Source organism: Panulirus ornatus, chromosome 6 (genome assembly GCF_036320965.1).
Source record: "Panulirus ornatus isolate Po-2019 chromosome 6, ASM3632096v1, whole genome shotgun sequence".
In the NCBI taxonomy this organism is placed as follows: domain Eukaryota; kingdom Metazoa; phylum Arthropoda; class Malacostraca; order Decapoda; family Palinuridae; genus Panulirus; species Panulirus ornatus.
In genome coordinates, this window is record NC_092229.1 from 45,092,313 (window position 1) to 45,109,707 (window position 17,395).

Consider the following 17,395-nt stretch of genomic DNA (forward strand, 5'->3'; position numbering starts at 1 on the left):
ATTCTCATTCAATGCAAATCACAGTACTTTTGAAACCTGTTTGTTACATGATCCTAGTATCAATGTCTTTATATCATAGTTGGCTTTTTCTCCAACTACATCGTTTGTTTTTTACCCGTATAGAGTTTTCTTCATTCTTAAACAAAAGTAGCTTACCTTACTTGTGATCATGATTGATTCCCTATTTGTACAGAGAGCCCAAAACTCCTTCATTAAGGATTCTCACTCAGTAAAGTTGCAAACTGCATATCATGAGATGTTTGATAATAAAAACACACATTTTCATATTTTTCTCTCATATCTTATCACTTCCTTTACCTAATCATCATTCTTTATACTAGGCAGCATCAGTGTGTAACACAGCCAATCACAAACAAAGTGAAACTTAAAGCAAACTGCTCAGCCTTTAGCTTCTATATAAGTCTTGACATGTAAAAGTTCACAAAATAACAAAGACTGCAGCCTTAACTGTGCTGTTCTGGTGAAGTACAGAACTAGCTGGAATGAGGACTGAACCTACACTTCTTTATTCAAATGCATATGTTATTTTATATTTTCTTAGTGTAATATCACACAAATTACACATGGGCACTGATTAAATAAACTAATTAGCAAATGAAACTTTGTATTTCAATATTCACTAATACATTTTCACTGGTACAAAAGCCTTCACCATTCTTCAGAATTCCTGAGAAATATTGATGCGATGCATGTAATAAAAAACAAAATTACATCTAAAACTGACATATTAAGAGATATAAAAATATAAAATTTCACTTGAACTGGATAATTTGGATTTAATGATTGATGGTCTAACAATGATATTTACTCGAGGATTCTTACTGATATATTATTCATATATTATTAATAGGTTCATTATGAATATTGTACTGGTGTGTAAGTGTTTAAAGATTTATATGCAATGGTGCTAAAAGAAACGGTAACACTTACGGACGTAAGATATGTTACTAAACTAGTAATTCAGAGCCTTCATTATTACTCATAACCTTAACTTTCCATTTATTCTTCAAATAATTGTGGTAAACTTCATGAGATGATACCAAAGGATAAAAGTGACAGATTTAATTGTTATTATATTGAGTGAATCAGAAGGGCTCCATCAGAAACTTTAGAGTATAGTTAAAAAATATCAAATTTAAAATAAATATGCTAAATTTGCTAATGATATAGAAATTGTGAATAGATTTTCCTTCAAGTAATAAAGAAAGTTCAGATTCACTTGTTACATCTGTGTCATATAGAAATGTTAAAAGGAATATTGTGATTATTTTCAAATACTAGTGCTAGCACCAAATGTGACAGATGCAGCAGATTTGAGAATAAGACCAGACTTAGAATTGGCTATAGTTAACCTTCTTTGTGGATAAGAAACAACCTACAGTGGATCTGCTATTAGGCTCTGTGTTGCTGATCATATCTCTCTCGCACACATGCACACATTTTATATATATATATATATATATATATATATATATATATATATATATATATATATATATATATATATATAAAATCAAAATTCTTAACAAGAATGAGTATATTATAATTTGTGAAAAATTACTATATGAGAGCATTTCATGAGAATAATGGGCAATAGAAGAGTAACTTTTACTTTCTGCCCAAGCCAAACAACATGTTCCCCCTACCCATACTTATGTTCTTCACTATAACCTAGCAAATCTGAATGAGCCACAGGAATGATCTAATGTTTAGCCACCATAAAAACAGGATATACTGTACATCATATCCAGATGGATAAAAACGATGTTAGTATTCTTAGTTAACACATACTGAAGTCAATAATAAATTTTCTATCATTTACTATTAGTGCACTTTTTCTCTGTGTTAACTAAGGAACTAAAGTATTCCTTGGTTAGTAATACGATGATGAAAAGGGAGTGGTAATGTACAAAATGTTGAGAGGGATAAGTATGCAAGTATAAAATAAGAATTGATTTTAGAATGCCCTGAGCAAGAAGTGTTGTCCTTTCTTGCACCATCATGATGCTGATTCATCCATGGCAATAGTAGTAATAATTTCTGGTGGCAAGAGCTCTGAACTTTCAGTTGCATGTAGCTCAATGCTCTCTGTTGCCAATACTGGTGGCTCAAGGACGGGCAGTAATGTGTATGATGATGATGATGATGTGAGTGGTGGATGTGGAAGATGGGTGTAATGTGAGTGGCGCTGATACTGGTGGTGGTGGTGGTGGTGGTGATGATGATGATAGTAACTGCTATGATGGTTTAAATCTGCAGTATGGCTCAGAGTGCCTGGTGGGGGGACCTGTAGAGATGCAGTATCCTGGTCAACAGATGCTGAGATGGTGGGAATGATGATGGTGGAGAGCTCGTTTTCCTCTAATATTGTAGCTGGCTCCAGTGAGTCACACTCAGTTGTGATTGTACTGCTATCATCACCTGAAAATTCAATTACTCAATTCACTATGAAAATAGATCAGTTTTTTTCCAGATAGACTAATTTCTAAGTCCATAATGAGTAAGTAAATGAGGCAGATAACACTGGGGTTCCCAGTCTACCTAGGTACGGATAACAGATTACATGGAAATAATTCCATAAAACATACATGATTGCAGAGCAGTAATTAGCAATTAATACACAACGTACACAAATGTCCACCTTCTAGATGAACCCATCAATACAAAACACAAACTCACTTGCCACACTCACTGCTTTGCCTTTACCAGAAAACAGTTGTCCATGTGTAATAAAGGGAGATGAGAAATGTAGCTATATATTTTATTTCATTCAAATGTAGCTGTATTATTCATTTCATTCCATTTAAGCTTAGAAATGAGTCTCAAGATTTAAAACCCATTTTCTAGGCTCTTTAGACCCCTTCTCTACTCCTTTTGGAAAACTGAAAAAGAGAGGAGAGAATTTCCAGCCCCTGCTCTCACCTCTTTTAGTCGTCTTTTATGACATGCAGGGAATACAAGGGAAGTACTCTTTCTCCCCTATCCCAGGGATTATATATATATATATATATATATATATATATATATATATATATATATATATATATATATATATATATATATTTCTTTCTTTTAAACTATTCGCCATTTCTATATATATATATATTTTTTTTTTTCATACTATTCGCCATTTCCCGCGATAGCAAGGTAGTGTTAAGAACAGAGGACTGGGCCTTTGAGGGAATATCCTCACCTGGCCCCCTTCTCTGTTCCTTCTTTTGGGGAAAATATATTTATATTTATTTATTTTGCTTTGTCGCTGTCTCCCGCGTTTGCGAGGTAGCGCAAGGAAACAGACGAAAGAAATGGCACAACCCACCCCCATACACAATGTACACACACACACTCCCACACACGCAAATATACATACCTATACATCTCAATGTACACATATATGTACACACACAGACACATACATATATACCCATGCACACAATTCACACTGCCTGCCTTTATTCATTCCCATCGCCACCTCGCCACACATGGAATACCATCCCCCTCCCCCCTCATGTGTGCGAGGTAGTGCTAGGAAAAGATAACAAAGGCCCCATTCGTTCACACTCAGTCTCCAGCTGTCATGCAATAATACCCGAAACCACAGCTCCCTTTCCACATCCAGGCCCCACACAACTTTCCATGGTTTACCCCAGACGCTTCACATGCCCTGATTCAATCCACTGACAGCACGTCAAACCCGATATACCACATCGATCCAATTCACTCTATTCCTTGCCCGCCTTTCACTCTCCTGCATGTTCAGGCCCTGATCACTCAAAATCTTTTTCACTCCATCTTTCCACCTCCAATTTGGTCTCCCACTTCTCCTCTTTCCCTCCACCTCCGACACATATATCCTCATGGTAAATCTTTCCTCACTCATTCTCTCCATGTGCCCAAACCATTTCAAAACACCCTCTTCTGCTCTCTCAACCATGCTCTTTTTATTTCCACACATCTCTCTTACCCTTACATTACTTACTAGATCAACCCACCTCACACCACACATTGTCCTCAAACATCTCATTTCCAGCACATCCACCCTCCTGCGCACATCTATCCATAGCCCACGCCTCGCAACCATACAACATTGTTGGAACCACTATTCCTTCAAACATACCCATTTTTGCTTTCTGAGATAATGTTCTCGACTTCCACACATTCTTCAATGCTCCCAGGATATTCGCCCCCTCCCCCACCCTATGATTCACTTCTGCTTCCATGGTTCCATCCGCTGCCAGATCCACTCCCAGATATCTAAAACACTTTACTTCCTCCAGTTTTTCTCCATTTAAACTTACCTCCCAATTGACTTGACCCTCAACCTCAATATATATATATATACATTATTATTATTATTATTATACTTGATCGCAGTTTCCCATGTCAGCAAAGTAGCACCAGGAAACAGACGAAGAATGGCCCATCAGCTCATATACGCACATATAAATATATAACTACATGTGCCATTAGAAAGGTGGGCAGTGGGCAGATTAGACAGGGCAGTGAGTGGTGGGATGAAGAAGTCAGATTGTTAGTGAAAGAGAAGAGAGAAGGATTTGGACGATTTCTGCAGGGAAATAGTGCAAATGAGTGGGAGATTTATAAAAGAAAGAGGCAAGAGGTCAAGAGAAGGGTGCAAGAGGTGAAAAAGGAGGGCAAATGAGAGTTGGGTTGAGAGAGTATCATGACATTTTAGGGAGAATAAAAAGATGTTTTGGAAGGAGGTAAATATAGTGGGTAAGACAACAGAACAAATTGGAACATCGGTGAAGGGGCAAATGGGGAGGTAATAACAAGGAGTAGTGAAATGAGAGGGAGATGGAGTGAGTATTCTGAAGGCTTGTTGAATGTGTGTGATATTAGTGTGGCAGATATAGTGTGTTTTGGTCAAGGTGGTGTGCAAAGTGAGAGGGTCAGGGAGAATGGTTTGGTAAACAGAGAAGGGGTAGTGAAAGCTTTGCAGAAAATGAAAGCCAGCAAGGCTGTGGGTTTGGATGGTATTGCTGTGGAATTTATTAAAAAAGTGGGTGAATGTGTTGACTGATTGGTGAGGATTTTCATTGTATGTATGGTTCATGGTGAAGTGTCTGACGATTGGCTGAATGCACGTATAGTGCCATTGTACAAAGGCAAAAGGGATAAAGGTGAGTATTCAAATTATACAGGTATAAGTTTGTTGAGTATTCTGGGGATATTATATGGAAGGGTATTTGATTGAGAGGGTAAAGGCATGTGCAGAGCACCATATTGGGGAGGAGCAGTGTGGTTTCAGAAGTGGTAGAGGATGTGAGGATCAGGTGTTTGCTTTGAAGAATGTATTTGAGAAATGCTGAGAAAAGCAGATGGATTTGTATGTAGTGTTTATGGATCTGGAGAAGGCATATGACAGAGTTGATAGAGATGCTCTACGGAAGGTATTAAGAGTATATGGAGTGGGAGGTAAGTTGCTAGAAGCAGTGAAAAGATTTTATTGAGGATGTAAGGCATGTATACAAGTAGGAAGAGAGGAAAGTGTGTGGCTCCCAGTAAGTCAGCTTTCGGCATTGGTATGTGATGTCTCCATGGCTGTTTAATTTGTTTATGGATGGGGTTGTTAGGGAGGTGAATGCAAGAATTTTGGAGAGAAGGACAAGTATGCTGTCTGTTGTGGATGAGAGAGCTTGGGAAGTGAGTCAGTTGTTGTTTGCTGATGATACAGTGCTGGTGGCTGATTTAGGTGAGAAACTGCAGAAGTTGGTAACTGAGTTTGGTAAAGTGTGTGGAAGAAGAAAGCTGAGAGCAAATGCGAATAAGAGCAAGGTTATTAAGTTCAGTAGGGTTGGGGGACAAGTAAATTGGGAGGTAAGTTTGAATGGAGAAAAACTGTAAGTGAAGTGTTTTAGATATCTGGGAGTGGATTTGGCAGCGGATGGAACCATGGAAGCAGAAGTGAGTCACAGCGTGGGGGAGGGGGCAAAGGCTCTGGGAGCATTGAAGAATGTGTGGAAGGTGAGAACGTTATCTCAAACAGCAAAAGTGGGAATTTTTGAAGGACTAGTGGTTCCAACAATGTTATATGGTTGTAAGGCATGGGCGATAGATAGGGTTGTGCAGAGGAGGGTGGATGTGTTGGAAATGAGATGTTTGAGGACAATATGTGGTGCGAGGTGTTTTGATCAAGTAAGTAATGAAAGGGTAAGAGAGATGTGTGGTAATAAAAAGAGTGTGGTTGAGAAAGCAGAAGAGGGTGTACTGAAATGGTTTGGTCACATGGGGAAAATGAGTGAGGAAAGATTGAAAAAGAAGATATATGTGTCAGAGGTGGAGGGAACGAGAAGTGGGAGGCCAAATTGAAGGTGGAAGGATGGAGTGAAAAAGATTTTGAGCCATCGGGGCTTGAACATACAGGAGGGTGAAAGGCATGCAAGGAATAGAGTGAATTGGAATGATGTGGTATACCTGGGGTCGACGTGCTGTTAATGGATTGAACCAGGGCATGTGATGTGTCTGGGGTAAACCATGGAAAGTTTTGTGAGGCCTGTATATGGAAAGGGAGCTGTGGTTTCAGTGCATTACACATGACAGGTAGAGAGTGAGTGTGAACGACTGTGGCCTTTGTTGTTGTTTCCTGGCACTAACTTGCATGCACTCAGGGGGAGGGGGGTATCATTTCACGTGTGGCGGGGTGGTGACAGGAATGGATGAAGGCAGCATGTATGAATATGTACATGTGAATGTATGTATATGTATGTATATGTTGAAATGTATAGGTATGTATATGTGCATGTGTGGGCATTTATGTTTATACATGAGTATGTGGGTGGGTTGGGCCATTCTTTCGTCTGTTTCCCTACGCTACCTCGCTAACGCGGGAGACAGTACCTTCCATCAACTTTACTGTAGAAAATGAAAATGATGGTATGTTACCATTTTTAGATTGCATGATCCATAGGCAAGGAAACAAGTTTAAGTTTAGCATATACAAAAATGTATGCTCATATATCCATTATTACTCATCTCAACATGACAGAATTAAATTTCCATCATTTCAATCTATGTTCCTTAGGGCATTAGGTATTTGCAGTCCAGAGTTTATTGATGATGAGTTTGAGAAGATATATTCCATTGGATCTAAGTTAAAGTACCCTAGATCTCTCACTGATAAATCCCTTAAGTTAGCAAAGAAATCATTTTATAGAGTTGAGCTCAAACCTTCCATTGAAACCAAGAATCTTTTAGTTCTCCCTTTTAAAAATGATTTTACTTTACTTCCCATGTTGCTTAAATCCTTTAATGTAAATGTTGCCTTCAGCAACAATAATACTATAAGGAATATCTTAATCAGGAATTCAGAAAATTCTCCTGGATGCATCTATAAAATGCCATGTGGAAATTGTGATAAATTTTATGTTAGGCAGATTGGTAAGGATCTTTCTGTTAGACGTAAGCAACATAAATATAGTATAAGAACGGGACAAGAATCAAATGCCTTGTTTAATCACATTAAAAACTATGATCATTGTACTGATTGGAGTAATGCCATCTCAGTTATTAACTCTAACTCTATTACCTCGAGAAATATCACTGAATCTTCTGTTATTAAATACACAAAGAATTATAATCTTAATATGAGTGATGGTTTATACAAATTAGGTAACTTTATTGTTGAAAAAATTTGTAAAATGATAAGTTTATGAACGCTCGTTGTCTGTCTTGGACAACAGCATGTTTACCAAATGGCGTCCTAGCTTCATCTCTTCGACGTACATCAACTGAATGTTATATTTCTCTCTTGTGTCTCCCCGATGATGTGATTATTACACGAAAGTGCACTTGGGAACTTGTGTTTCATTTTCCCTGCGCTCATATATATATATATATATATATATATATATATATATATATATATATATATATATATATATTATACTTTGTCGCTGTCTCCCGCGTTAGCGAGGTAGTGCAAGGAAACAGACGAAACAATGGCCAAACCCACCCACATACACATGTATATTCATAAACGTCCACACATGCACATATACATACCTATACATCTCACTGTATACATATATATACACACAGACATATACATATATACACATGTACATAATTCATACTGTCTGCCCTTATTCATTCCCGTCGCACCCTGCCACACATGAAATAACAACCCCTCCCCCCGCATGTGCGCGAGGTAGTGCTAGAAAAAGACAACGAAGGCCACATTCATTCACACTCAGTCTCTAGCTGTCATGTTTAATGCACCAAAATCAAAGTTCCCTTTCCACAACCAGGCCCCACAGAACTTTCCATGGTTTACCCCAAATGCTTCACATGCGCTGGTTCAATCCATTGACAGCACGTCGACCCTGCTATACCACATCGTTTCAATTCACTCTATTCCTTGCACGCCTTTCACCCTCCTGCATGTTCAGGCCCCGATCACTCAAAATCTTTTTCACTCTATCTTTCCACCTCCAATTTGGTCTCCCACTTCTCCTCATTCCCTCCACCTCTGAGACATATATATCCTCTCTGTCAATCTTTCCTCACTCATTCTCTCCATGTGACCAAACCATTTCAAAACACCCTCTTCTGCTCTCTCAACCACACTCTTTTTATTACCACACATCTCTCTTACCCTTTCATTACTTACTCGATCAAACCACCTCACGCCACATATTGTCCTTAAACATCTCATTTCCAGCACATCCACCCTCCTCCACACAACTCTATCTACAGCCCACGCCTCGCAACCATATATCAATGTTGGAACCACTATTCCTTCAAACATACCCATTTTTGCTTTCCAAGATAATGTTCTTGAATTCGACACATTCTTCAACGCTCCCAGAACTTTTGCCCCCTCCCCCACCCTACGATTCACTTCCACTTCCATGGTTTCATCCACTGCCATATCCACTCCCAGATATCTAAAACACTTCACTTCCTCCAGTTTTTCTCCATTCAAATTCATTTCCTAATTGACTTGTCCCTCAACCCGACTGTACCTTCGTCTCTTCGATGTATATCAACTGACTGTTATATTCCTCTCGTGTCTCCCCTGATGATGTGATTATTACACGAAAGTGCACTTGGGAACTTTTCGTGTTTCATTTTCCCTGTGGACTCATAGGAATATCTTGATGATGCGCAAAATTGTGACCCTTTCCAATATATATATATATATATATATATATATATATATATATATATATATTCACTGCTTCTAACAACTTGCCTCCCACACCATATAATAGTTTTTATCGAGGATGTAAGGCGTGTGTACGTGTAGGAAGAGAGGAAAGTGATTGGTTCTCAGTGAATGTAGGTTTGCGGCAGGGGTGTGTGATGTCTCCATGGTTGTTTAATTTGTTTATGGATGGGGTTGTAAGGGAGGTAAATGCAAGAGTCCTGGAAAGAGGGGCAAGTATGAAGTCTGTTGGGGATGAGAGAGCTTGGGAAGTGAGTCAGTTGTTGTTCGCTGATGATGCAGCGCTGGTGGCTGATTCAGGTGAGAAACTGCAGAAGCTGGTGACTGAGTTTGGTAAAGTGTGTGGAAGAAGAAAGTTGAGAGTAAATGTGAATAAGAGCAAGGTTATTAGGTACAGTAGGGGTGAGGGTCAAGTCAATTGGGAGGTGAGTTTGAATGGAGAAAAACTGGAGGAAGTGAAGTGTTTTAGATATCTGGGAGTGGATCTGTCAGCGGATGGAACCATGGAAGCGGAAGTGGATCATAGGGTGGGGGAGGGGGCGAAAATTTTGGGAGCCTTGAAAAATGTGTGGAAGTCGAGAACATTATCTCGGAAAGCAAAAATGGGTATGTTTGAGGGAATAGTGGTTCCAACAATGTTGTATGGTTGCGAGGCGTGGGCTATGGATAGAGATGTGCGCAGGAGGATGGATGTGCTGGAAATGAGATGTTTGAGGACAATGTGTGGTGTGAGGTGGTTTGATCGAGTAAGTAACGTAAGGGTAAGAGAGATGTGTGGAAATAAAAAGAGCGTGGTTGAGAGAGCAGAGAGGGTGTTTTGAAGTGGTTTGGGCACATGGAGAGAATGAGTGAGGAGAGATTGACCAAGAGGATATATGTGTCGGAGGTGGAGGGAACGAGGAGAAGAGGGAGACCAAATTGGAGGTGGAAAGATGGAGTGAAAAAGATTTTGTGTGATCGGGGCCTGAACATGCAGGAGGGTGAAAGGAGGGCAAGGAATAGAGTGAATTGGAGCGATGTGGTATACAGGGGTTGACGTGCTGTCAGTGGATTGAAGCAAGGCATGTGAAGCGTCTGGGGTAAACCATGGAAAGCTGTGTAGGTATGTATATTTGCGTGTGTGGACGTGTGTATGTACATGTGTATGGGGGGGGGGGTTGGGCCATTTCTTTCGTCTGTTTCCTTGCGCTACCTCGCAAACACGGGAGACAGCGACAAAGTATAATAAAAAAAATAATATATATATATATATATATATATATATATATATATATATATATATATATATATATATATATATATATATATATATTGGGCCATTTCTTTCGTCTGTTTCCTTGCGCTACCTCGCAAACGCGGGAGACAGCGGCAAAGTATAAAAAAAAAAAAAAAAAAAAAAAAAAAAAAATATATATATATATATATATATATATATATATATATATATATATATATATGTATAATAGTAGGGGAGTGGGGGAAGAATGGGATGTATTTAGGGAAGCAGTGATAGCTTGCGCAAAAGATGCTTGTGGCATGAGAAGCGTGGGAGGTGGGCAGATTAGGAAGGGTAGTGAGTTGTGGGATGAAAAAGTAAGATTATTAGTGAAAGAGAAGAGAGAGGCATTTTCACGATTTTTGCAGGGAAATAATGGAAATGACTGGAAGATGTATAAAATAAAGAGGCAGGAGGTCAAGAGAAAGGTGCAAGAGGTGAAAAAGAGGGCAAATGAGACTTGGGGTGAGAGTGTATCATTAGATTTAGGGAGAATAAAAAGATGTTTTAGAAGGAGGTAAATAAAGTACGTAAGACAAGGGAACATCAGTGAATGGGGCTAATGTCGAGGTGATAACAAGTAGTGGTGATGAGAGAAGGAGATGGAGTAAGTATTTTCAAGGTTTGTTGAATGTGTTTGATGATAAGAGTGGCAGATATGGAGTGTTTTGGTCAAGGTGGTGTGCGAAGTGAGAGGGTTAGGGAGAATGATTTGGTAAACAGAGAAGTGGTAGTGAAAGCTTTGCGGAAAATGAAAGCCGGCAAGGCGGTGGGTCTGGATGGTATTGAAGTGGAATTTATTAAAAAAGGTGGTGATTGTGTTGTTGACTGGTTGGTAAGGTCATTTGATGTATGTATGACTCATGGTGAGGTGCCTGAGGATTGGTGGAATGCTTGCATAGTGCCATTGTACAAAGGCAAAGGGGATAAAGGTGAGTGCTCAAATTACAGAGGCATAAGTTTGTTGAGTATGCCTGGGAAATTATATGGGAGGGTGAAGGCATGTACAGAGCATCAGACTGGGGAAAAGCAGTGTGGTTTCAGAAGTGGTAGAGGATGTATGTGAAGAATGTATGTGAGAAATACTCAGAAAAGCAAATGGATTTGTATGTAGCATTTATGGATCTGTAGAAGGCATATGATAGAGATGCTCTGTGGAACGTACTAAGAATATATGGTGTAGGAGGCTAGTTGTTAGAAGCAGTGAAAAGTTTTTATTGAGGATGTAAAGCGTGTGAACGAGTAGGAAGAGAGGAAAGTGATTGGTTTTCCATGAGTGTTGGTTTGCGGCAGGGGTGCGTGATGTCTCCATGGTTGTTTAATTTGTTTATGGATGGGGTTGTTAGGGAGGTGAATGCAAGAGTTTTAGAAAGAGGGACAAGTATGCAGTCTGTTGTGGGTGAGAGAGCATGGGAAGTGAGTCAGTTGTTGTCTCTGACAATACAGCACTGGTAGCTGATTCGGGTGAGAAACTGCAGAAGCTGGTGACTGAGTTTCGTAAAGTGTGTGAAAGAAGAAAACTGAGAGTGGGGTTATTGGGTACAGTAGGGTTGAGGGACAAGTCAAATGGGAGGTAAGTTTGAATAGAGAAAAACTGGAAGAAGTGAAGTGTTTTAGATATCTGGGAGTGGATTTGGCAGCGGATGGAACCACGGAAGCAGAAATGAGTCATAGGTTGGGGAGGGGGAAAAGTTCTGGGAGTGTTGAAAAATGTGTGGAAGGCGAGAACATTATGTCGGAGAGCAAAAATGGGTATGTTTGAGGGAATATATGGTTGCGAGGCGTGGGCTATAGATACAGTTGTGCGGAGGAGGGTGGATGTGCTGGAAATGAGCAATATGTGGCGTGAGGTGGTTTGATTGAGTAAGTAATGAAAGGGTAAGAGAGCTGTGTGGTAATAAAAAGAGTGTGGTCAAGAGAGCAGAAGAGGGTGTTTTAAAATGGTTTGGTCACATGGAAAGAATGAGTGAGGAAAGATTGACAAAGAGAACATATATGTCAGAGGTGGAGGGAACGAGGAGAAGTGGGAGACCAAATTGGAGGTGGAAAGATGGAGTAAAAAAGATTTTGAGTTATTGGGGCCTGAACATGCAGGAGGGTGAAAGGCGTGCAAGGAATAGAGTGAATTGGAACGATGTGGTATACCGGGGTCGACATGCTGTCAATGGATTGAACCAGGGCATGTGAAGCGTCTGGGTTAAACCATGGAAAGTTCTGTGGTTCTGTGAGGCCTGAATGTGGAAAGGGAGCTGTGGTTTTGGTGCATTATACATGACAGCTAGAGACTGAGTGTGAACGATTATGGCCTTTGTTGTCTCTTCCTAGCGCTACCTCGCACACATGCGGGGGGAGGGGGTTGTCATTTCATGTGTGGCGGGCTGCTCCCAAAACACTTGCCTCTCATGATCTTTCTTCTCATGCCCAGGTGCATATGCACCAATAATCACCCATCTCTCTCCATCCACTTTCAGTTTTACCCATATCAATCTAGAGTTTACTTTCTTACACTCTATTACATACTCCCACCACTCCTGTTTCAGGAGCAGTGCTACTAATTCTCTTGCTCTTGTCCTCTCACTAACCCCTGACTTTACTCCCAAGACATTCCCAAACCACTCTTCCCCTTTACCTTTGAGCTTCATTTCACTCAGAGCCAAAACATCCAGGTTCCTTTCCTCAAACATACTACCTATCTCTCCTTTTTTCTCATCTTGGTTACATCCACACACATTTAGACACCCCAATCTGAGCCTTCGAGGAGGATGAGCACTCCCCGCATGACTCCTTCTTCTGTTTCCCCTTTTAGAAAGTTAAAATACAAGGAGGGGAGGGTTTCTAGCCCCCCGCTCCCGTCCCCTTTAGTCGCCTTCAATGATACGTGAGGAATGCATGGGAAGTATTCTTTCTCCCCTATCCCCAGGGATAGGGGATATATATATATATATATATATATATATATATATATATATATATATATATATATATATATATATATATATGACTCATGGTGAGGTGCCTGAGGATTGGCGGAATGCGTGCATAGTGCCATTGTACAAAGGCAAAGGGGATAAGAGTGAGTGCTCAAATTACAGAGGTATAAGTTTGTTGAGTATTCCTGGTAAATTATATGGGAGGGTATTGATTGAGAGGGTGAAGGCATGTACAGATCATCAGATCGGGGAAGAGCAGTGTGGTTTCAGAAGTGGTAGAGGATGTGTGGATCAGGTGTTTGCTTTGAAGAATGTATGTGAGAAATACTTAGAAAAGCAAATGGATTTGTATGTAGCATTTATGGATCTGGAGAAGGCATATGATAGAGTTGATAGAGATGCTCTGTGGAAGGTATTAAGAATATATGGTGTGGGAGGAAAGTTGTTAGAAGCAGTGAAAAGTTTTTATCGAGGATGTAAGGCATGTGTACGTGTAGGAAGAGAGGAAAGTGATTGGTTCTCAGTGAATGTAGGTTTGCGGCAGGGGTGTGTGATGTCTCCATGGTTGTTTAATTTGTTTATGGATGGGGTTGTTAGGGAGGTAAATGCAAGAGTTTTGGGGATGACAGAGCTTGGGAAGTGAGTCAGTTGCTGTTCGCTGATGATACAGCGCTGGTGGCTGATTCATGTGAGAAACTGCAGAAGCTGGTGACTGAGTTTGGTAAAGTGTGTGGAAGAAGAAAGTTAAGAGTAAATGTGAATAAGAGCAAGGTTATTAGGTACAGTAGGGTTGAGGGTCAAGTCAATCGGGAGGTGAGTTTGAATGGAGAAAAACTGGAGGAAGTGAAGTGTTTTAGATATCTGGGAGTGGATCTGGCAGCGGATGGAACCATGGAAGCGGAAGTGGATCATAGGGTGGGGGAGGGGGCGAAAATTCTGGGGGCCTAGAAGAATGTGTGGAAGTCGAGAACATTATCTCTGAAAGCAAAAATGGGTATGTTTGAAGGAATAGTGGTTCCAACAATGTTGTATGGTTGCGAGGCGTGGGCTATGGATAGAGTTGTGCGCAGGAGGATGGATGTGCTGGAAATGAGATGTTTGAGGACAATGTGTGGTGTGAGGTGGTTTGATCGAGTGAGTAACGTAAGGGTAAGAGAGATGTGTGGAAATAAAAAGAGCGTGGTTGAGATAGCAGAAGAGGGTGTTTTGAAGTGGTTTGGGCACATGGAGAGAATGAGTGAGGAAAGATTGACCAAGAGGATATATGTGTCGGAGGTGGAGGGAACGAGGAGAAGAGGGAGACCAAATTGGAGGTGGAAAGATGGAGTGAAAAAGATTTTGTGTGATCGGGGCCTGAACATGCAGGAGGGTGAAAGGAGGGCAAGGAATAGAGTGAATTGGAGCGATGTGGTATACCGGGGTTGACGTGCTGTCAGTGGATTGAATCAAGGCATGTGAAGCGTCTCGGGTAAACCATGGAAAGCTGTGTAGGTATGTATATTTGCGTGTGTGGACGTATGTATATACATGTGTATGGGGGGGGTTGGGCCATTTCTTTCGTCTGTTTCCTTGCGCTACCTCGCAAACACGGGAGACAGCGACAAAGTATAATAAAAAAATAATAATATATATATATATATATATATATATATATATATATATATATATATATATATATATATATATATATATATATATATATTCTATCCTTGGGGATAGGGGAGAAAGAATACTTCCCACGTATTCCCTGCGTGTCATAGAAGGCGACTAAAAGGGGAGGGAGCGGGGGGCTGGAAATCCTCCCCTCTCGTTTTTTTTTAATTTTCCAAAAGAAGGAACAGAGAATTGGGCCAGGTGAGGGTATTCCCTCAAGGCCCAGTCCTCCGTTCTTAATGCTACCTCGCTAATGCGGGAAATGGTGAATAATTTGAAAGAAAAGAAAAGAATATATATATTCCACTGCAATACCATCCAAACCTGCTGCCTTGCCAGCTCTCATCTTCCGCAAAGCTTTTACTACCTCTTCTCTGTTTACCAAATCATTTTCCCTAACCCTCTCACTTTGCACACCACCTCGACCAAAACACCCTATATCTGCCACTCTATCATCAAACACATTCAACAAACCTTCAAAATACTCTCTCCATCTCCTTCTCACATCACCACTACTTGTTATCACCTCCCCATTTGCGCCCTTCACTGAAGTTCCCATTTGCTCCCTTGTCTTACGCACTTTATTTACCTCCTTCCAGAACATCTTTTTATTCTCCCTAAAATTTAATGGTACTCTCTCACCCCAACTCTCATTTGCCCTCTTTTTCACCTCTTGCACCTTTCTCTTGACCTCCTGTCTTTCTTTCTTTTATACATCTCCCACTCAATTGCATTTTTTCCCTGCAAAAATCATGCAAATGCCTCTCTCTTCTCTTTCACTAATAATCTTACTTCTTCATCCCACCACTCACTACCCTTTCTAATCAACCCACCTCCCACTCTTCTCATGCCACAAGCATCTTTTGCGCAATCCATCACTGATTCCCTAAATACATCCCAATTCTCCCCCACTCCCCTTACTTCCATTGTTCTCACCTTTTTCCATTCTGTACTCAGTCTCTCCTGGTACTTCCTCACACAAGTCTCCTTCCCAAGCTCACTTACTCTCACCACCCTCTTCACCCCAACATTCACTCTTCTTTTCTGAAAACCCATACAAATCTTCACCTTAGCCTCCACAAGATAATGATCAGACATCCCTCCAGTTGCACCTCTCAGCACATTAACATCCAAAAGTCTCTCTTTCGCGCGCCTGTCAATTAACACGTGGCTGATTCATGTGAGAAACTGCAGAAGCTGGTGACTGAGTTTGGTAAAGTGTGTGAAAGAAGAAAGTTAAGAGTAAATGTGAATAAGATCAAGGTTATTAGGTACAGTAGGGTTAAGGGTCAAGTCAATTGGGAGGTAAGTTTGAATAGAGAAAAACTGGAGGAAGAAAAGTGTTTTAGATATCTGGGCGTGGAACTGGCAGCGGATGGAACCATGGAAGTGGAAGTGGATCATAGGGTGGGGGAGGGGGCGAAAATTCTGGGAGCCTTGAAGAATGTATGGAAGTCGAGAACATTATCTCGGAAAGCAAAAATGGGTATGTTTGAAGGAATAGTGGTTCCAACAATGTTGTATGGTTGCGAGGCGTGGGCTATGGGTAGAGTTGTGCGCAGGAGGATGGATGTGCTGGAAATGACATGTTTGAGGACAATGTGTGGTGTGAGGTGGTTTGATCGAGTAAGTAACGTAAGGGTAAGAGAGATGTGTGGAAATAAAAAAAGCGTGGTTGAGAGAGCAGAAGAGGGTGTTTTGAAATGGTTTGGGCACATGGAGAGAATGAGTGAGGAAAGATTGACCAAGAGGATATATGTGTCGGAGGTGGAGGGAACGAGGAGAAGTGGGAGACCAAATTGGAGGTGGAAAGATGGAGTGAAAAAGATTTTGTGTGATCGGGGCCTGAACATGCAGGAGGGTGAAAGGAGGGCACGGAATAGAGTGAATTGGATCGATGTGGTATACCGGGGTTGACGTGCTGTCAGTGGGTTGAATCAGGGCATGTGAAGCATCTGGGGTAAACCATGGAAAGCTGTGTAGGTATGTATATTTGCGTGTGTGGACGTATGTATATACATGTGTATGGGGGTGGGTTGGGCTATTTCTTTCGTCTGTTTCCTTGCGCTACCTCGCAAACGCGGGAGACAGCAAAAAAAAAAAATATATATATATATATATATATATATATATATATATATATATATATATATATATATATATATATATATATATATTTATATTATTTATTTTGCTTTGTCGCTGTCTCCCGCGTTAGCGAGGTAGCACAAGGAAACAGATGAAAGAATGGCCCAACCCACCCACATACACATGTATATACATACACGTCCACACACGCAAATATACATACCTATACATCTCAAT

At 40.5% G+C, this 17,395-nt stretch overlaps 1 protein-coding gene across 1 annotated transcript in view; it reads right to left on the reverse strand.

The window, feature by feature from the left end:
* Positions 1–608: 608 nt before the first annotated feature.
* The window catches only part of LOC139749182 (potassium voltage-gated channel subfamily KQT member 1-like), a 953,229-nt gene continuing 936,442 nt past the window's right edge, over positions 609–17,395 (reverse strand). Inside the window, 1 exon segment of the mRNA XM_071662846.1 lies at positions 609–2,442. Coding sequence (XP_071518947.1) covers positions 2,021–2,442 — 422 coding nt within the window. The 3' untranslated portion in view covers positions 609–2,020.